The sequence below is a fragment of the Eulemur rufifrons genome, chromosome 1 (assembly GCF_041146395.1).
Source record: "Eulemur rufifrons isolate Redbay chromosome 1, OSU_ERuf_1, whole genome shotgun sequence".
In the NCBI taxonomy this organism is placed as follows: domain Eukaryota; kingdom Metazoa; phylum Chordata; class Mammalia; order Primates; family Lemuridae; genus Eulemur; species Eulemur rufifrons.
This window is the reverse complement of record NC_090983.1, coordinates 23,255,386-23,277,668: the sequence shown is the minus strand read 5'-3', so window position 1 is coordinate 23,277,668 and position 22,283 is coordinate 23,255,386. Positions and strand designations below refer to the sequence as shown.

The following is a 22,283-nucleotide window of genomic DNA, read 5'->3' as shown; positions in this document are numbered from 1 at the left end:
TTCCTATTTGTTTACTAATTCAAATGGGGTAAAAATAGGCTTGATGCATTTTATGCCTATAAAGCATTTTTATTTGACAAAAGAAGAAATGATTTTTGAAGGTCTTATAACTATGATCCAGGATTCAAATCCAGATTTGTATTTCTGTATAGTTCATGTTCTTTCTGCTATTATGCTATCTTTCTGTTGAAGCCATGTCTAAATTAATTAATTTTGATAGTAATATTAAATAATATATTTAATATATTTAAATAAATATATATTGTTATTTTGCTTAACAATATAGTAACATCTACTGAGCATTGAAGCTCTGGCAGCAAGTGAGCAAAGCTGATGCATGATCACATTTAACCATCACAGCAGCAATAAGCTTATATTCATTTTATAGCTGAGGAAACAGATGTAGAGACATTAAGGAATTTGCCTAAGTCATTATAGATGATAATTGGTAGAGCTAAAATTGGTACTGCTGTCTTCTAAATCCAACCGTAAAACTGCTGGGTGATGCCATCTCTTATCTCTCACTACCTGAAGCAGTGCTCTTCGTTTACTTGGCTACTTGGCTTACTTGGTTCATCTTTCCAAGTGTAATGTAAAAATTGTGATAGGGGGATTTTAGAATCTTGTTTTTTCTTGAATTCCCAAAGCTTGAGATAGCACCTGCCACATCATAACTCAATGTGATGGTTAATTTTATAGGTCAACTTGATGGGTCAAGGGTGCCCAGACATTTGGTCTAACATTATTCTGGGTGGTCTGTGAGGGTGTTTCTGGGTAGACTGAGGAAAGCAGATTGCCCTCCCGGATGCAGGTAGGCCGTATTCAATCAGTTGAAGGCCTAAATAGAACAAAATAGCTGACCCTTAAGTAAGAGAAAACTCTCCTGCCTGACTGCCTTTGAACTAGGACATCAGTTTTCTACTGCATTTGGACTGGAGTTGAAATATTGGGTCTTTCTGGGTCTGGAGTCCACTGGCTTTCAGATTAGAATTACATCATGAGCTCACTTGGTTCTTGGGCCCTCAGACTGGGACTAGAACTCCAGAATGGACTCTCCTTAGTCTCCAGCTTGCTGACTGCAAATCTTTAGACCCATCAGCTTCTATAATCTCATGATCTAATTCTTTATAATGAATCTCTTTATATAATATAATTATATATATATATCATATTGGTTCTGTTTCTCTTGAAAAACCTAATACACTTCATATGATTTTTAAATTAATAAATAAATCCCTCCTAACTTAACAAAGACTGTAGATAATTCTTCTTGGGGATTCAATTCTCAAATCTCTAGTTAAAACATCATTCTAAAAAATATACCGAGATCTTGCAAAAATTCACTGATTAGGCTGCCTTTTTTATGAAAAAAATTATTAAACACTGCCTGTCTACAAAACAATTAATGACTTATCCATGTTTCTGAGCTTAGTTTTTCATCCTTAGACTAGTTTGCAGTGTGACCCTGGGAGACTATATGAAGGTGTTTACCCTCAATAAAATCTCAACACTGTAAGAGATTTATGCCATTGACTTTCACAAAAGATCTTATGACAATTCATCATATTACATAATGCATTCAAATTTAAATAATAGGAGTAAAAATAATATCTAATAAGCTATCATCCTTTTTTTCTCCCAAAAGTGGTTATATAATTACAAAAAATAATCTCTCTATTTTGATTTTAATTGTGGATTGTTATTAAATGGAGCTTAGCTCTGCCAATACTACTATGACTTTTAATTTAAATACTTATCTTCTATTCTACTTTATAAAATATAAAAATTTCTCTGTCAAAATATGCCCATGGAACCCATTCAATCAATTGGTATTCACAAACTTCTAAATGGTACTAAATGCCATTATTGTATTATTAAGTGTAATAATAAGTACCAATTTAATCTTTTGTATGTTAGTGGTGTTCTGTCTCTAGTCTAATTTTAATTTTACAATTTGTATATATGGGCATATGACTGAGATCATATCTACACATAGTGTCTCCTCTTGACCAGAAACAAATCAGAAATGTCAGCACCTAGTTTGTGCATTTAAATGACATCAGATATTCAGATTTGTGTCTTATTTTAATTTATGCAGAAGGAAATGACTGGATCAAATGAGAAATTCATGTTTCTTATCATTCAGTATAGTTACTGCTAGAGAAAAATGGAAAAGAGGAAAAAAAGAAGGCAACTGAAGGCTCTGCTCATGTAACACATTCAAGCCTTAAGAAAGATATTACATCTGTGTACAGAAGAGGCATTCATTTCTTAACATAGGAATCTGCTCTCCTTCCAATCATTGTGAACTATGTTTTTAAATGAGGGAGATTCTTCTCTCCTCTTTGCCCTTCCCACTAATTCCCACTCTGCCACCAAAAGTAAAAAAAAAACAAAAACAAAACTCCACAGATACCTGTCCCTGAGCCACAAAAAAAAAAAAAAAAAAAAAAAAATCAGATTTAATTAGCTCTAATTAGGGATATGATATGGACAAGAAAAGTAATTTGGTCATAAACAAAATAGAGTGGGAAATGAAAAAAAAATTAACTGAGGAAAATCTATTAAACTGGCCCCAAATCATGCTAATCTTTGAGACAATCAAGTTTTGTCAGAAAACATAAATGCTATAAACAATTTATTTGCAAAAATATTAGTGACAGTGTCTTTACTTATAGCCAGAACCTAAATTATTTGGTTAGACATACTAAATTCTGATTGTTAAAAATATTGAATAATTTTTATTATTTTTATTTCTTTTTGGAAGAATTTTAAGGTGGGTGAATTTACAACTTAATCAGGTGATGATCTATAAATCATCTTGAAAGGTATATCAAACCACTAACATATCTTTAGAATCATCTCTTCAAATAGTTTCAATGGTAAACCATGAAAAAAAGAAAGCTCTTGGAATCTTATATTTGAATTAAGCTGCAAATCAATTAAAGCACCAGAAGAAAATCTAACAAAGTAAAATAGACATGTAAAGCTCTGAGGAAGGTTTCAGGATTTTTACAAATAATAGCAGCCTACACTCAGTATTCAGGCTTTCCAAATACAGCAGCAGCAACAACAAAGAAACTACAAATAACATTTTCCTTAGAAAGGAGTCAGGAACTAAAATTCTTGCAATATTAGGAAGTCAAACCAATATTAACCTTTTCTAGCTTAAGACTGACATGTTAGAATTTTTTCTTTGTTCTACTTCAGTAGTAGACTGTCTTATTCTAAGAATTACCCCTAACCTCAGCTCTTTGCCAGGTCACTGGTGATTTCGCATGTTTTCAGTATTACAAACAATTCAGTTCTACTGACATGAAAATTAGAGGACATGATAAGAACACAGACATCTTAGGAACCTGTATAGGAAAGCACATGAGGATGGGAGACCCCAGTTCTTTCTTCCAACAGTCAGAAATATTGAATTTTAAAGATGAGATTCCCTCCTCCCCCAAGCCCAGCATGGTCTAAGAACAAATGCTAAATTTTTATTAATACTAAGTGCTTCAATAGTTTGAGATAAGATTTAAATTTGGAGAATTCACATAAAAATCCAGAATTCTGAGTACTCTTGAAAAAATTGAAAGACCAGATAACTCTGGTAATAATCCCCAAACCATAGTCCCCTAGAGGGTAGCAGATGGCAGATGTTCTCTAGTTTGCCACAGAACCACCGTCCCAATCACCCCAGACTACATCCCTTATGTATGTTACATGCCTGAGCCTCTGTGTCAGACCAAAAAGCCCAACCGTTGGAGATCAATTGAAAATTATAAAAAAGACTAAGAAAATATTTAGAATTTGATCATCTGTAATATTGAGAATTGAACGTACAGGCTATTTTTCAAAATCATCTAAATATGGAACAATTCAGACATTCAATCTTTTCTTTCTTGGATTTTGTTTGTTAATTAGACTCTGCCAAAACAAAAAGCCAAACAAATCCAGGATAACGATATTTCCCTGACTAGTACTCTATTTGTGTTGGCATCTAGTCAATACAATACAATGGCACAGTACAATAATAAAAAAATATATATCAGATGTTTAATCTGTGGTTTGCATAAAGGTACCTCCCTATCATGTATCTTTCAATGTAGCAAATATAATTTATTTAAATAGGTTGAAAGTTTAGGCATGTTTTCCAAATCCAAACTGTTTCAGATTAGGAAATATTAATCCAGAAATGTCATTTCCATAGGAAGTAATGGGCACTTACCTTAGCTATCTGGACACACCAGTTAAGCAGCAGCTGTGATCCGATGTTATCCTTGTGTTCATGAACGTAATCCAGTAGGCAGCCATGGGGCATAAGCTGAGTAACCAGCTGGATGGTTGGGCTCAGACACACACCCAATAACCGGACTAAATGTGGGTGGTCCATACTTGCCATGATCAGAGCTTCCTGAAAGAGAAAGATACAATACCATCATCTCAACTCAAAAGTTCCTTACAATTATAGTTACTTGCATTGTACTAGTGCTGATAATGATTTTGAAAATGTACTCTCACTCAATAGAATCAATTAAAAATGAAAAGACATTATTGTAACTATTCTATCTTTAAAGCAATGTAATTCAACAAAATTAAATGAAAAATAAAGACTATACATTTATTAAAATGGAAGCTGTTATAGCACAGCTGCCTATATAATTAGTAGCAGTATCTTCTTCTTTATCATATGGAAAATATTAGCTTTTATTTGCTGCCAGGTAAGTTGAAATAAGTCCTAACTAATACTGTGTATTTTTAACATTTAACCTTGGTTCTATAGTACAATAATCTACACACATTTAGTTATTTGCAAGTAGAGTAAGGTGACCCAAACTTAACCCATTACTGGTATAGATTTGGACAGCATAAAATGGTGTAATGTGTAAATTGTAAATAGGAAAACATAAATAATTATAACTATTTGCCTATGCCTATTGTCAATTTATATAAAAGAATAAACATTTTAATAAGATATTTTATTCTATAATTTTATCTCTCCTCAAATTTATTTTATTTTCCAAATTGCATGTGATGTCTTATTCATAGATTCATGAAATTTGAGAATTAGGTAAGACTATAAAAATTAGTCTACTCCAATTTCTTCATTTCCTGAGAAAATTGGAATCTAATTTTTTTATAATAAAGCCACCTCTGCTTAATGGAGATAAAAATGGACACATGATGGTTATTTAGTGCATCCTAAAATTAGTTTCCAATCAAAAGTTACTGTTTTTATTATAATTTGTAACAGATATAACCATAGAATATATCTTATATACTTTATTATGGTTTAATATGTGCTTTTAGATTATAAACAAATATAAAATAATGTTCATCTCCTATGAAAACAATGGTAAAATTTGCTTTTAAAAGCTACATAATAACACCTACATAGTATTCTTGTCAATAATATTTAACCTGAATCTGATCATAGGGCAATAATCAGCCAAATCTATATTGTAGGACATTTTACAAAGAAACTGGCCTGAACTCATTAAAAATGTTAATATTGGGAGAGACATAAAAGAAGGGTGTGTTATTCAAGCTAAAATTCATTATGGAGATAGGGCAATGCTGAGTCTTTGATTGACTCCTGGATTAGGAAAAAAAAAGCATACATGAATTTATTGGGACAATTGAGAAAATCTAGGGTCTATATGTTATATAATATTGCATCAATGTTAAATATCTGACAGTGATAACAGTATTGTGGATATGCAAAAGAATGTTCTTTGATCTTAGGAGATCCTGGAATATTTATGGATGAAGTATCCTGTGTATACAACTTACTTCCAAATGGTTTACTCAGAGAGATATAGAGAGAGAGAGAAAGAAAGAAAGAGAGAGAGAGAGGATATATGTAAATGTATCTATCTTTGTTTGCATATGTATATATACTCATATACACACACAAATACACAGAGGAGGATGATACCAATATATTGCAATTTGTTATCAATTGGTTTATCTGCATGAAGGTATAGAGTGTTCCTTGTATAATTCTTAAACATTTTCTGTAGCCTTGAAACATTTCAAAACAAAAATTGAGGACAGAAAGCTCTACTGAGTTTCTATTTAAGATAGCATAGCAGATTGAATACATAAATTGCTTCCCTTTCCTTTCAATTCCATTATGCTGATAATAAATGAACTAATAAAAATTCAGACACCAACAATCATAGAAAGGAGGCAATAGGATAGAAGAACAAAAGTACAAAGTGGCTTATTTGTTAGTGTTAGCTGACCTAACAAACATGAAATTTGAAGCATAACTTAACAGGAGGGAAAACTGAGAAGTAAGCCAATGAGGTACATCACCAAAGGCTCAGTAGTACTTTCACCACAAAGCTCTCTAAATGTAGTGTGAGTGATTGATTTCAGGAGGATTGCGTCAAAATATGTTTAGGAAGCACTTAGATTACAGATCTTCTCCCCTTCACCTTTAGGAGTGCATGAATAAACCAAAGGATTGTGGACTGTGGATGTCAGGTACTGTGGAAAGAGAAGTACTCTGGGAAAAATAGAAGGATTATGTAAATTTATATATGATGAAAATAGTGACTGCCCTCAAGTTCCTCCCAAGTGGAGCTATAACTTCAAAATTCTGAAAGTTTTGTTTAATCCTAGAATTTTATATTCAGCAACATTTTAACCAAGTGAAGGCAGGTAACAGACAGGCTGAGACATGACAGAAGTTAAAAAAAAAAAAAATTACCTTCCATGTTTCCTTTCTTTGTTAAATGGGCTCATAAAAGGGAGAGTATTTAAAAGAGTACATTAAATTGAGAAAACAAGGAATCAACGCGAGATACAGAAATCCAAAAATTATAGTGGGGACATTCCAGAATAAAAGCTGTATAACAGACCGAGATAGCAGCCAGCCCAGACTGCAACAGGACATATTATTCTGGGCAAAGTGACTCGAGGATGGAACTGATAGAATATCCAATGAGTTTAAAGTACATTAAGGGGATATTTATTTTTCTAGTAGGAGATGAAGGTCGAATTAGTGATAGAGACACAGAAAACTAAGCTAAAGTAAAAAAAAGAGGAAATTAATTTGAGGTAAAATACAAAGAGATGCACAAGAAGAGAAAATCTTCATGTTCAATACATAGCACAGCTGGGAATAGTTACATAATCATAATGGTGTAAACATGAAATATTGATATAAATGGAAATCACATAACTACAAGGTGTCCCAAAAGTCGCCATACAAAGGAAAACTTTTGTAAAATTTTGTAATGAATATTTTGTAAATAAAGGTACATTTAGCTACAATTTCCCACATTCCCCATGTATGGCAACTTTTGGGACACCCTGTATATTGGAAGATGGAGGGCAGGGGGGTGTACACTTCTAGAAGGTGGTGATGGGAGGGGACTGACTGCTGATAGCAAGAAGTTTGCATATAATACATAAAACTGAAAAATTAAGAGTTGATAGTATAAGCATGTTATTTATATATATGAAGTTGAGTAACAGAAGAAATTTCCAAAAATTTGAAAGTGATTGCTTTGGCAAGTAGAAAATGGGAGCAGAGAAGGGAGAACAGGCCAGTTAGAGGGCTGTCTTTCATCCTTAGCCTTGTCAGAGTATTTGACTTTTATTATTATTACCTTAACGTTATTTGGGAGGTCATAATCCACTTTTAACCTCCACCACTCTTTTATGGCTGTTTAGTTCAGCTAAACCTAAACGTTATTGAAAATGATGAGGTGTGTCTGACGGAGTATATGAACTTCCCAAATCCAGCCAAAAGTTTACTGTGAGGTCTAACATTTTACTTTTAAGGGACAGTGTGGGCTAATGCCTGGAGAAAAGAGGGATACGAGGCCGAACAGAAGGAGTAAGCTGGTAAAATGGTGCTACTCTACCTCAAAGGACTTTTTGTTTTTGAGCCTGGAAATCATTGTTTTCCAGATGGCTTCCAAGTACAAAAGATGCTTTAATTCCCCCTTCCCTAGTTGCCCCAGCGAACCAGATGAATCACAGAACAGAGAAGAGAACCAGTTTCTACACTCCCTTGCTGAGCCACCACTGCTGTGACACTGTGAGGACTGGTAGCTCAGGGAGCAGTGAGAGGCATCACCCCCAGCAAGGACTTGGGGCACCCTCGCGTGGTACCAGTCAGCAGCGGCAGGGGAGGGACCGCTCCAGTGGCTCAGAGAGAAAGCAAGCTCAACGTGGACCGGAACTGGCAAGGAAGAGCACTGTAGATACCACACGGGGACGACAGCAAGAGGGATGATTTCTGGATACATTTGAGACACCCAGCAATTTCCCAAGATATTTGTGGAGGCTTCTTTGCGGGGTGGGAGTTTTGCATAATCAGCAAAGCCAGAAATTTGAGTTATTACTATTCATGTGGATCCACGAAGTGAAAACATTTTCATTTACTGTATTTTTCAGCAGACATTTGAAATAAAGCAGAACAATGAAGTTATAGGGACAATACAGATAATAAAGTTAGCCAACTTAAATTATCTATTATTTAATCTAGTATTAACTGCTTACATTCACAGTGTAAACCCGAGGGGTCCTTCATTGAATTATAATATGCAATATATAAACATACACATAGACTCCAACAAATGAGCAAAACATCTCATCAGATTAAATATCTAATTTAGCTATGTATATATTGGATAGTCAATTAAATATGAAACATTAGATGTCTAATTAAATTAAATTAATACTGATCACATTCTGTCTATTTCTCTTTGAGTGGCTCTCCTCTCAGTTTTTCATGTGTATAAAAGTCACCCAGGTTTATCAATATGAACGTGGCTTTTCCAGCCCCACTCCCAGATAATCAGGTCTAAAGGTGGATCTTAGGAATCTGCATTTGTAGCAAGCTTCCTAGGTGAAGGTGCCGTGGGAAATATGAAATTTTAAGAGCCTCTGGCACATCTTGATGTCTCCGTCAAATGTGTGTTTCTATAATCCATTGCAAAACAATAACACGAATCAATTGTCTCATTCTCATCACAATCCTATGGAGCAGTTGAAAGAAGTAGTAATTCTCAGCTGTAAAATGAGGAAACCAAGGATCAACGGCATTACTAGCCCAGGGCATATGACTAGTCAGCAGCAAGATCAGTTTTAAGACTAAAGATTTCTCACCCCTGTAATCCTAGCACTCTGGGAGGCCCAGGAGGGAGGATCACTCAAGGTCAGGAGTTCGAGACCAGCCTGAGCAAGAGCAAGACCCCGTCTCTACTAAAAATAGAAAGAAATTATATGGACAGCTAAAAACATATATAGAAAAAAAAATTATCCGGGCATGGTGGCTCATGCCTGTAGTCCCAGCTACTCGGGAGGATAAGGCAGAAGGATTGCTTGAGCCCAGGAGTTTGAGGTTGCTGCGAGCTAGGCAGATGCCATGGCACTCTAGTCTGGGCAACAGAGACTCTGTCTCAAAAAAAAAAAAAAAAGACTAAGGATTTCTGATTCTTCAAAATATTGTCATTTTTACTTCAGTTCCATCACCACTTCACACTGTAGATGTTTATCTTGTTAACAAGAAGCCTTAAACACCTCACCTTATCCATACCTGAATGAATTGGGTCAAATTACACTTTAGTTCCTGAGGAGCAACTAAAATCAAACAACAAATTTCTGCTTACAGGTAAACTGCTATCACTTTCAATGTGTTTTCAGAAAAAGCCAAAGAAAATACTTTTCCCTGATCTACTGACAGTAGTATTTGGTATAGGCCAATTCTTAAGGTAAAGAGAATGATGAAATTTAAGGTAGAAGAAAGATTTTGAGGTTATTTCAGCCTTCTTTTTCACGATAAAATACATAAAAGAATTGGTTTTTTTTTCCTTCTATAACGCAAGGAGCAATGATAATTCCATTTAAATGTGCGTTTAAAAAATTTACATTAGAGGAGCGTAACAAAGTCACATGAAATTTCTCTTTTAAAAAATCTATTAGTAAGTCCTGGCAAAAAAGCTGGGTTTGTATTAAGAAAAATTGCTCATCACACTACAAAGAGTATTTGAAACCAAATTGCAGAGGATTTGCATAATAGCTCTCTTTTTTTTTTTTTTTTTTGAGAAAGAAAAGATGAACAAGACACTAATTGTAGGTTGCATTTTTTCATAAAGAAAATAGCAGATGGCTGTTTTGGAGGAAAGGAGAGTAGATAAAGAAAAGTGAATGTGAATTCATTTAGAGTGATGAGTGGGATGGAAAGGGAAAAAAAAATCCCAATACTTTAATCATGGAGTGTTGGGTTTCAATAAATTACTCTGTGTTAAAATTAATAATGCCCTCTGTTACCTATCTTTGTGTGGGGCCTATGGAAGCAATTTTGGAATCTTTGTTGCTGTCACTAGAAAATGTTGCCGAAGGCCATTGGAATAAATATAACTTGACAGGTACATTATCTATTTTTCCAGAAATAAAATTATTCTCTGCCTTTATTTTCCCTTTTTGCTTTATAATTTTTTCCTGTAAGTGAATTAAGGTATTTTTTTATTCATTGGACAGAAGGGAAGAATGTAACAGGTGCTACAGTGAAAATTCTAAAAAACATTTTTCTTTATAATGAGGTCTGGTTTGAATAAGGACTTTCAAACTGCCGAGGGACCACCAAGATACAGACAAAAAACTCTGAAGTATGTGTGTCATTATTCTCTAGCCACATGCTATTTGTATCTCTATTTTGGTCTGAAGGAAAGACATTTCTGTACAATAATAAAAGTGAGCAATACCATTTTTCACATTAAGGTATCATTTTGCACAGCCACCAGATATTTATACCTTGTCACTTAAACTTGTTTTCTCACTGATGTTTGTTAGTGGTTTCCCCAAAAACAAAACAAAACAAAACAAAAAAAAAACAAAAAAAACATATGGCCAGTGAAAATTTATGGGCTCTTCTGTTTTTAAAAATGTTAACTTCAGCCAAACTTTTATTGTTTCATTATGGCTATGGACCATTAATATAACACCCTCCAGCTTAAAACCAGGGAAATCTCATTGCATCAAAGATAAGGAAGATAAAAAGAGGGGTAGAGGAAAAGAAAGGATGGACAATTAATGCAGGCATATAAAACTGTGCTTAAGGCAAAGTCAGCAGATTTGTGAATGCCTGAAGGAAATGCTGCCCCTAAAGATAGTGAGGGTGATGGTGATGAAGAAAACAAAGAAGATAATGACAAACACAATGATGAAAAATGAAATAAAATTACTGGTCTATAATAATGTTTTACTAACCTGTTTTGCTACAGATGGTCTCAAGGTAATAAAATAAATGAAATCTGCATCTGTTCCTTCATGTCTAGAATAAATAATAATTTACTTGTGCAAATAGGTGAGTAGGAATTAGGCTGAATTAATATGACATAAGTTTCAGTTTGTTCACATTGCTCAGGAGGCTTGCCACTCCTTTCCAATCCCTGGCATCATTTTTGTGGACTTTAACAATCAAGGTCAGGACCATTCTAACTTTTGGAGTCAGCAGTTTTCCATCTTCATTCTACATCATCCACCCATTGGGTGGCCGTAGGTTAGATTTAGTCATTATTTAACACTGCTTCACAATGAAGACTTTTGTGAAGAATTCTACACAATGTAGAATGCTATTTTCTGTTTCTCCCTTCCCTCTCCCACCTCTGATTACACCAAATTTCCCTCCATTCTTTTCATGTTTTCCTATCTCTTTAGTTATATATTTGTTGACGTTATTTATTGAGGACCTGCTATGTGCCTGGCACTATGATTGAGGCTGTGTTTACAATACCATCTCTATCCTCATGGAGCTTTTATTCTACTGGGAGAGGCAACCAATAAACAAGAAAACTAAATAAATATAAAACAGATACGTAAATAATTATAAATTTTATTAAGCAATATGGTGAAAATAAACAGGATGTTGTGATAGATAACAAAATGGTGGTTGCACAGATACTTTAGATAAGGGCGATCAGGAAAGGTGTCCTGAGACAAGATTTACGAGGAGTCAGATATACAAATACTTGGAAAGAGCATTCAGTGAAAAGCACGATGTCAGAGGCTGGCATGCTTTGGAAGCTCTGAGAAGGCTCATGTGCCTAGAGTTTAGCAAGGGCTCTAATGGCATGAGATGAGATTGAAAATGTGGTTATAGGCCAGGTCTTATAGGGCCTTCCAGTTGTGTGAAGAGGACCTGAGGACCAGATTCACTCATAATTTTTTTTTTTTTTTTTTTTTTTTTTGTGACAGGGTCTCACTTTGTTGCCCAGGCAGGCATGAGGGCAGTGGCATGATCATAGCTCACTGCAGCCTCAAACTCCTGGGTTCAAGCAATCCTCCTGCCTCAGCCTCCTGATAGCTGGAACTAAAACCATGCCCAGCTAGTTTTTCTATTTTTTGTAGAGAGAGGGTCTTGCTATGTTGCTCAGGCTGGTCTTGAATTCCTGACCTCAAGCAATCCTCCTGCCTCAGCCTCCCAAAGTGCTAGGATTATAGGCATGAACCACTACATCTAGCCTCATAAATCTTTTAATACCTGGTTTTTGTTATGTTTCATTTACCACTGTCATAGCCTTATCTCCACTGTTAACTATTACAAGAAAACATTTGGCATCGTCATATTATTGTCTCGCCTTGATATTCACATTTCATTTTTCTGCTCCTTGGCTGAAGACAGCTTTCTCCATCTGCATTCCTAAAATTCCAAATGTTGTTAGACAAAAGCACAGATACATGGGTATTTGGCCTAAACCTCCTGATGTGATCCTCCAAAAATAGCCTCTATTTTAGTTTTTATTTTCTTAGTGACTATTGCACTATGGCCTATGTCTCTAGGTAGGAAAAAAAAAAATTCTTAAACTTTCTCAATATTTACTCTGTGAAATGTACTTTTCACGACATTCCATTATGTTTCCCCGAGTCATTTTACCATTATTTATCTCCAGTACAACTGTAGTTTGACTCCTTCATTGGCACCGTCACTGTACCTACAAGTATAGTTATGTGTTCCATATCCCAAAAATGAAAGTGCCTTCAATTTTGCCCTATCTCAATATTTGGAATATCTGCTATTCCCACTTCGGCTATTTCTTCATTTTATACTCCTCTGTTCCTTTGGGATTTGGCTTCTCTACCACTTTCCTACATTCCTACTCTTTAAATTACTCTTGAAAATATCACCAAATCTCTTCTTTTCACCAAAGTCAAGATATTTGTTCTCTCATTATTAAATTTCCCTGACCTTCTGCGTTGTTTTACCTGACTAACCACCTCCTCTGTGGCTGATGTTAGTATTCTATTTCGTCTTGATTTTTCACTCTCTGAGTACTCTCCTTATAATCACTGGCGCCTGCTTTTCCCTCTCATTCCTTAAATGTGGAAATGCTACCATGGCTTTACCTCTAACATTCTTTGCTTTAGTCTGTAATCTCTTGTGTCCATATCTATTAATATTTGTTCACCAATCTTCCAGAGATGAAAATATTTTATAACTTTAAGAAATATTACATACTTGTCAAAACCATATGGAATCAATTGCAAAATTTTTGTGCTTTGCCATGATTTCACTTAGTTTGGAGCAAAGTAAACAGAGCAACATTTTTTTCCCCTCAAGATAAAAAGCAAAATATATTATCATTATGTCCAAAATGTCTGTACCCTTCCAAACATGAGAATTATGCTGTTCCATATTCCAAATCTTCTCCTTGACTCCTATAATCTCAACTGTCATTTCTGAGCATGAACTAATAGACTTTTATATATATATATATATATATATATATAAAAACCATAACACCTAGCCTATTTTATTAGAACTACCTGTTAAATGTCTGGAATTTCTAATGATTTCTCTGAAAGCATTAATATTAGTTAATCATATTAATTTGTTTATCAACAAATCCTTATAGAATATATGGCTCATAAGAAAGATGTAATATAATTTTATGAATAAAATATTTATTATATTCTTCTTTTACAACCTACTCCATCCCAGGAATCAACCCATATTTCAAATGCCTTCTGGTCATCTTGACATAGATACTATGGGATCTCAAATATAAGACACAAAGGAAATAATTTTCCCATATAAGCTTGCCTGCTATACTTTACTAATTTTTTAAATTTCAGAAACATTTGCTAATTCAGTTTTAAAATCTTGAATTCATATTTGACATTTGCATTTCTATTTTTTTCCATTCCACTCTATATGTAATAATTTGCCAAGTTGTATTAATTCCTTATCCCATTTCTGTGTATTTTCCTTCTGACTCCTATTTAAGTTCAGGCTCACATCACACTTGTAGAAAGATTCCTGATTTTTTTTCTAACTCTTAATCTATTTATGCTACAAACATACAAAATATCCTAGGCATTTCTTGAATGGCTACATAGAAAGCCTTAACATTGCATGTATTCAACAAACATTTGTTGAATTAAATTTGATATAATAAAAGTTTCAGTAATTTTGGAATAAAAAAGTTTAGATTATACTCCCAGCTATGACACCAATGATCTGTGAGATTGGCCTGTATATTTTTCTTTGTTTCTTTAGCTTCATTCTCCACCATGCTCTATCCTGCCATGTGCCCAGTGAGACTGACCCAAGTGGATGATGACAATAGGCTATTTTGTCCCCTGGCTTTAATTTGGGTTCAGCCAATGAAAAGCAACAGCAGAATGGAGAAGAGAATAAGGTTGGTATTTATCTCCCACCCCTTACTTTCCCGCAAAACTTTACCAATGGCAACAGTTGCTATTAGATCAAGGTAACCTTCCCCTAGCTTCTGGAAGCCTAGCAATACTGTTATTCTCCTGAGTATACTTCAACAAACCTTGTTGGTATCACTTACCCCTGCCCATACCTTTATCAAAACCCCTTTACTCCAATTTAGGATGTCATGTGTTTTCTGCAGGTATTCTTCTAATGCTGTCATCTTGGAGGACAAGGCACTTAAAACACTTATTTGTAAAGTGACAGATGAAGTCACTGATAGCAAATATATGGCATGCATGCTACCAATTCTCCCCTCCTCCTGCCTGTTGCAGATACTGCTAGTCAGTTATTATGTAGTAAACTGACAATGCCCCCCAAAGTACACCCAGGTCTTAATCCCAGGCAAATCACCTTATTCAGAAAAAAAGTCTGGGTTGATATGATTAAATTAGAGATTTTGAGGTTAGGAGATCATCCTTGTTTATTTAGGTAGGCCCTAAAGGCCATCACAAGTATCCTTATAAGTGAGAGGCAGAAGGAGATTAGACACAGATAGAAAAAATAGAAAAAAATGTGAAGAAGGAGGCAGAGATTAGAGAGATGCACTCATAAGCCACGGGGCATTTTCAGGCACTAGAAGCTGGAAGAGGCAAGGAATGTATTTTCTCTAGAGCTTGTAGAGGGAGTGCAGCCCTACCAACACCTTGAAGTCAGATGTCTAGCTTCCAGAACTGTGATAGAATATATTTCTGTTTTTTTAAGTCACCAAATTTCTGGTGATTTGTTCCAGTAGTTACAGGAAACTAATACAATTACTATATTATTTCATGCCTGTACTGGATGAGGATTCATAATTGTTCTCAACTCAGTGCTTTAGGCGACAAGAACCAATTTGTTGAAAGGTAAAGGTGAGCTTAAACACTGCAGCCTTGATTTCGTACATGTTTTTAAAATTAATGTTGCTACCAACCCTTTTTTTGTTTGGATTTACCATATTAATCTATTCTAAATGAGCAGATACTTTTAATTCATCTAGAAATTAACATATATATGTAATAGCTAAATGATATAGTACAGGCAAAAAGCTTATCACAGTGCCTAGCAGACACTTAGAAATGTTAGCTGCTATTATTTTTATTAAACCAATTATATCTAAAGGGAAGGAAATCATTAAGCAGCAAAGGCATGGCTGAGAATCTGGAAAATGGCTGTAGCTTCAGGGTGAATGGTCACTTTGATTCTTTAGTCTAGTGGGGGCATGAAGAATGTAAGGAAAGAAAATTGACAAAAAAAATAAATTTTCTGTCAATACTTTTCCAGCTATTCTTTTCCTATTTAGAGCTAGAAATATATCTTCTCACGTTCAACATAAAGTAATCATGAAGGGTTAGGAAATGGCCAAAAGTACGTTTTAAAGCTATAAGAGAACTTCAAGGACTACATAGATTTGTCCTTTAACAAAGAGTAACCACAGTATCAATAATAATAGTCAATAGCAATAGGGATTGCAGCAGACAATAGAGATCAACAGATACTAGAGAATTCTTGTAGTGTGGGTAGAGAAACTTCATAGCCTGCTTGTTAATCTTAGCAATGTCACAGAGAGCGAAACACTAAGGTGTCTGCAGATAACATCTCAGGACTAACGCAGAAGAACAATCCAGTAAGTCCCAATATGGAGCTTCTTATGAAAGGGACACTGCAAAGGGCTATAAGGAAGAAAAACACAAACATACTGGAAATAAAATAAATCATTTCAGGATACAGATTCACTACTAAGGGAGGAAAGAATAATTATTAACATTTGAATAGTGTCTATTGCTTTCATTTTTTTTTCTATGTGAAAATGAATTTCTAGGATTATTTAACCTGTTGGATAAGCCCTGTATTTAGTTCACCTATAGCTGTCTAGTTCTTTGTTAACACATTTGTGGGCCCTGTAAAGTCACATATTAAAGATTTCCATCAGATCATAGTAACAACCGCAATAACTGCTACTTTTTGTTGAATCGCGCCATGCACAATGCTACGCATTTTACACATGAACTCACTGAGTTCTCAGGACAATCTTGTCCAACAGATTATTATGTCAATGGACTGAGAAAGAGACATATTTTAAAAGGATAAGCAATTTGCCAAGATCCTAAAGTGCATAAGGAACCAAGCTAGAACTGGAATCTGGTTCTCACCGCATCCACAGCCAAGTCTCTTTCCATCATTTTGTCTCTTCAGGACCATTACTGTCAGTTAGGTAACCAGGCAGACCCAGAGGATTTTGTGGTCATTATCCTAGTGTCCTAATAGGAATGCTCATTGGCAAGATTAACTAGTTAATGGAATCTTTATAAAGTTTCATTCTAACAGGTACCAACCTTTTTTAAAAAACAAATCCACTGAGCACAATTTATCCTCAACTACTTAAAACTAATCCTCCAATAATAAAATGCTAAATAGCCTTTGCAGGAGGGACTAAGACTACTCATGTTTTTATTCCCATTTGTGCACAGGAGAACTTGAATCTCAGAATGCTCAATCAATATATTTTAAAATTAAATTAACTTAAAATAGGTCAGAATTTAGTAATTTGGTTAATAGCATTTAATCACTTAGAACTTTATTATTTATAATTTTGGAAATTAATATGCATTTGTTTTCCTAGATACTGCATCTTCTTTAAAGGAAGACATCTACTCTGCTTTTTATCAGCAAGAATAATCTCAGTTAATTCATGACATTTATATTAAAGGAATGTTCAAAAAAACTAAATAAAATTAGGGAAGTCCTCCCCTTTATACTTAATAAAGCATTAATATATCAAATATGCCATTGGCAAAGGAGTGGCAGGATTGTATTATTATGACTCATCCAAGATAAAATAGAGAGTGACTTTAATTAAGTCTTCTATTTTTCTCTTACTCATTTCAGGCTCATATAGGATAATTTCTATATAGAAATCATTTGTCCTATCATTCACTTATTTTTATCTCCTCTACTTTTATAATGAACTTAATTATTACCATCAGATATATTAAATTTGAAACCCATGATTCATATGAAGTTCTTATATCAATATTAAATATTCATGTTAGTGTTATTTTAATACTCTACACCAATCCTGATGTCAAGGGCATCCAGCTGGAGGTAATCACAATGAGTACAAACCTAAATTAATGTTATTTATTCTTTTATGTTTTTAATCTAGTAGCAGTAAATAATATTACCACCCGCTCAGGCAAAAAGAGTTATAATAAACTCTGAAAGAAAATATATGGTGTCCCAAAAGACCCCTGTTGTTAATGTCTTTATTTCAGGAGGATGAGTCAAAGGGACATGTGGCTTTGTGTCCAGACACACATTGTGTGGGGGTGGGAAAGTGGCAGTGGAAAAAGGAGTACCTCATAAAGAATCTCTGCAAGAGGGCATCCAGTTCTGAGCTGGTATTTGAAAATAACCACTGAGAATTAACCAATATTTTAGAAATGAATAGCATCTTAGCTTTTTGTAATGCCTGCCCTAGGAAGGGCCAATTCATGCCCATTATATTCATCATCAACAACTTCAAACAGTAGTTCAGGGCACGATCAGTTATTTTGTTATATGTTACCTTATTAATAACCGTATTGAGTTTGGAAGTGTTTGCAGGGAATAGCTAGCCATTCTTTCATTCATTAATTCAATAACTCATTCCCAGTATTGATTGGGGGCTTCTCTATACACTCTACAGGGTACAAAAATTAAAAAGACATATATTAAGGCACAGTGACTCATGCCTATAATCCCAGCACTTTGGAAGGCTGAGGTGGGAGGATCGCTCGAGGCCAGGAGTTTAAAACTAGCTTGGGCAACATAGCAAGAACTCCGTTTCTAAAAAAAAAAATAATAAAATAATAAATAAATTAATTAATTAATTAAAAAATTAGATAGGCATGGTCATGTACACCTGTAATCCTAGCTGCTCAGGAGTCAGAGGCAGGAGGATTCCTTGAGCCCAGGAGCTCACGGTTACAGTGAGCTATGATCATGCCACTGCACTCCAGTCTAGGCGACAGAGTGAGACCTTGTCTCTAAAATAAAATAAAATAAAATGATACCTATTCTACTCTGAAGTAGAAAAAAATCCTAGTATGTCCTTAAAATTTAGTAAAAAACTCATGAACATTAATAATTATAGTTATGAATTTATAATGTAAATTTCCCATAGCTCATTGAGGAAAGAAATTACCTTCTAACTGAAAAAATCAAATGCAGGAAAACAAAGAAAAGCTTTGTTGAGAAGTAAAAATCTAATTTTGGATATTTATACTGGGAACAACATTAAAAGCAAAGCGAATACATAACACTGGTGGGGTGGTATGATAAGGAGAAAGGGGTATGGATACTGATTCACATATATTCTTTCTCGAGTCTGCCCTGTGTTTTACTGGTTATTCACACTGTCAAAACCTCAGGTGGTTCAGCAATGTAATGGGATCAAAAATGTCCATCCTGTGAAAACAACAATTTGATATATGTGAAAGGGTCTAGCACAGAGCTGGTTTAAAACAGCTGTCCAATATAATTTCCTTTGCTTCCAAAATTAAGGAAGTGGGCAAGCGTGGCATGCATGGAGAGTACAAAAGAGATCAGCTTCTATGACAAAACACAGTGAGGAATAAAACTGAAAAGGCAGGTTGGTACCAGGGCTTTGAGGCCTTTGAATGATAGGCTGACATTTGGATTTTATTCTAAGCAAAATAAGAATGAACTGAATATTCTTGACCAAAAAACTAATGGAATCTGGTAGCACTGTCTCCTGGATAAATCACAGGGAAAGGATCTGGAAGCCAAGATATTTGTTGGGAAGCTGCTGTCCACAAGCGAGATGATGATACCTAGTGCAGACACTAAATCCTGAGGAATCAGAAATGAATGCTCATCTTGCGAAAGGCGGACATATTTTTAAAACCTCTTGAACTTGTACCTTCTTATATTTGAGCAGTGGTTTCCTACTTCTAGTCTTTTTTTTTTTTTTTACCCTCCCTTAAAGACCAAGAGAATCTGGAGTGATTTGGCTTGTCCGTGATGAAAACCTGATCTACAAGTCAGGATAAAAACTTCTCCTATTCTTTCCAGAGTCACCCTCTTTCAATCCTCCCTCTCTACAGTGGGAAGTGATTTGCCTCCAGTATGACCAGAATTTTTCTTTTCAGCATCTCTTTCCTCCCATCATTCAACAATATTTTCTTTATAATCCATTTCACTCCTGTGGCCTAATTTTTCTCCCCCACCAAATTGCCTGTTAGTGCTGGTCAGTCTGGCCAATTGCTTTGTTTGCACATATCCTCTGCATACTGCAGGCATGACAATTACTCTTTGACCATTCTGCTACACAATTTTGAAAAGAAGTTACAGAATTCAACGGTCAATGTAATTTCTAATAATGTCTCAGTTTTTTACAGAAATATACTGTGACAGCTTCCCAAGGTAAGTGCGATGACTTTCATCAGTGGTCTCCATTAATTGTTTTGTTGTTCTATCCCCACACATAGGGATGTAAACTCCAAGGGGATTTTACTAATCTTTTCTGTTGGTCCTTTATATTAGTATTATAGATTCTAGAGTTTCTGGAATCGCTGTGTAAATTTTTAGCTAATTTTAGTGAAGCTCTTATGACCATGATCTAAGTCTTTCCTTTAAGAACTGGATTGAACTGAAATGGACACATTACTAGAAGACTAAATATAAGATTATTTTGAGAAGTGAAAAATAAAAATTTTTAATTATTAGAAAATGTTTGGTGGCACTTCAACTCTCAAGAATTATTTGCTCATTTTGTTTCATCAAAGGAACCAGAAAATCATTTATAACATACTAACATAGCTTATTTACATTAAAAGTAAAATAATTCATATTTTCAGAGGAATTATTCAAACCTTCAAATGGTATGCAAAACCCACTCATAAAAATAAATTCTTCACTTTTTATGTATTTAATTGAAATTCATACACATTAAAATTCACAGATGTGTTAAAACATGTGCTAGAACATCATAACTTAAAATTTATTTCAATTTTTAAAAGTATAGCATAAAGAAAGCAAGTATTTAAAAGTTCTTCTCAACAAGTTTCAGTGATTTTTTAGCACAAACCATGCAATTAAATGTTAAGTGTGATTAAAGAAGCAATGCACTCAAGAATATTTGCAATATCAGTGCAGAATTATCGTGCTTTTTAACATTAAGGCATTTTTGCATGTTTAATATATTTTCTTTTGAAAATGTGATGGAAATATGTAAATAATTCATTTAGTAGTTATTGGATGACTTAAATAGCTTTGAAAATAAATACCTCTAGATATTCTGGTTATAAGCTATAAGCTAAAAGTTTCTAATGGGACAGTGTGCTATTCAGAGAAAACATCAAATCGTGGAATTCATTTTATCAACAAACACAAATATTTACTGAGCACTTAATATGCATCTAGCTATTATGTACCTAGCCACTTAATATGTACCTTGTTATAAAAATAAGAATAAACTGCCTATCACATGACATTCAAAAACATTTTAATTTCATAAATTTTCATGCTTTCAGTGTCAACACATTTAAAAATACATTGTTATTTAGCGTTTACTATATTGCAAGTATTTTCAATTAGTACCACTGGATGATAGAAGTGTTGAGAGGAATACATTTTGATTAACTTTTAAAAATTTTAGAACAAGCTATGATAAATATATACTAGAGCCAAACACATCAGTAAAATCATATTTACTGATCTATATTCCAAGATTTTTGGAAGTGTACAATAAATTACTTTCCCTAGCTAAATACTTTTCTGTATTTTTAAGAGTTATATCTTCTAAAAAAATTCAAAATATACTGTGCCAACAATGTATCCATCATAAAAATTTAGCGTATGACAATTATTTTAACAAATGAATATCTGTAGGATTGTATTCTGTCTCCTTCAAATTTAAAAAAAATTCAAAAGGAATAAATTTAGTCAAATATATTCCATAGATATGGCACGTTAATATAAACAATGTAACTGATGAACAGAGAGCTTATAAAGGGGTCACAGAAATTATTTTTTGTCAATTATACTAACACTATTTTTTACATGTTACTGTATTCTTAAATGTTGACTAGAAATAAGACAGTATTCTTTTGACTTTGCTCCCTAGGTTTCCTTTAATAGTAGAATTCAAACAATTTAAAAGGCAATTTGAACTTCTATTTTTCATTTGGCTATGCATTTCCTTGTGAAGAATTAAAAAATATGTATTATGACAAGAGAGATAGTATCCTAGATACTCTCCTTTCCCCATTAATTTTCAAGTAATTGCAAGAGCAAAAGCCAAGTCCATTGTGCATGTCTGAACTGCCTCAAGAAAGATCCAATTACAAACTGATATGTTCTCACCATACGTAGTTTGCATATTTAATTCAGATGCACTTCCAAAATGAAATATCTCTTTGGTTTTATTAATTTAAAAAATGAGTTTCAGTTGAAACAGAATTTTCAAATGTATTAGGATTATTTTGTGGCATTTGGGGTTTTTTGTTGTTTATATTTCATAGGTACATATATAAATTATTTGGTGTCACGGATATGCAATTCATTGGGT

At 34.1% G+C, this 22,283-nt stretch overlaps 1 protein-coding gene across 1 annotated transcript in view; it reads right to left on the bottom strand.

Annotated features, from left to right (window-relative positions):
- The window catches only part of ERBB4 (erb-b2 receptor tyrosine kinase 4), a 665,849-nt gene that overhangs the window by 148,923 nt on the left and 494,643 nt on the right, over window positions 1–22,283 (bottom strand). The window contains exon 20 of the mRNA XM_069474179.1: window positions 4,220–4,405. Coding sequence (XP_069330280.1) covers window positions 4,220–4,405 — 186 coding nt within the window. The remainder of the gene's footprint in view (window positions 1–4,219; window positions 4,406–22,283) is intronic.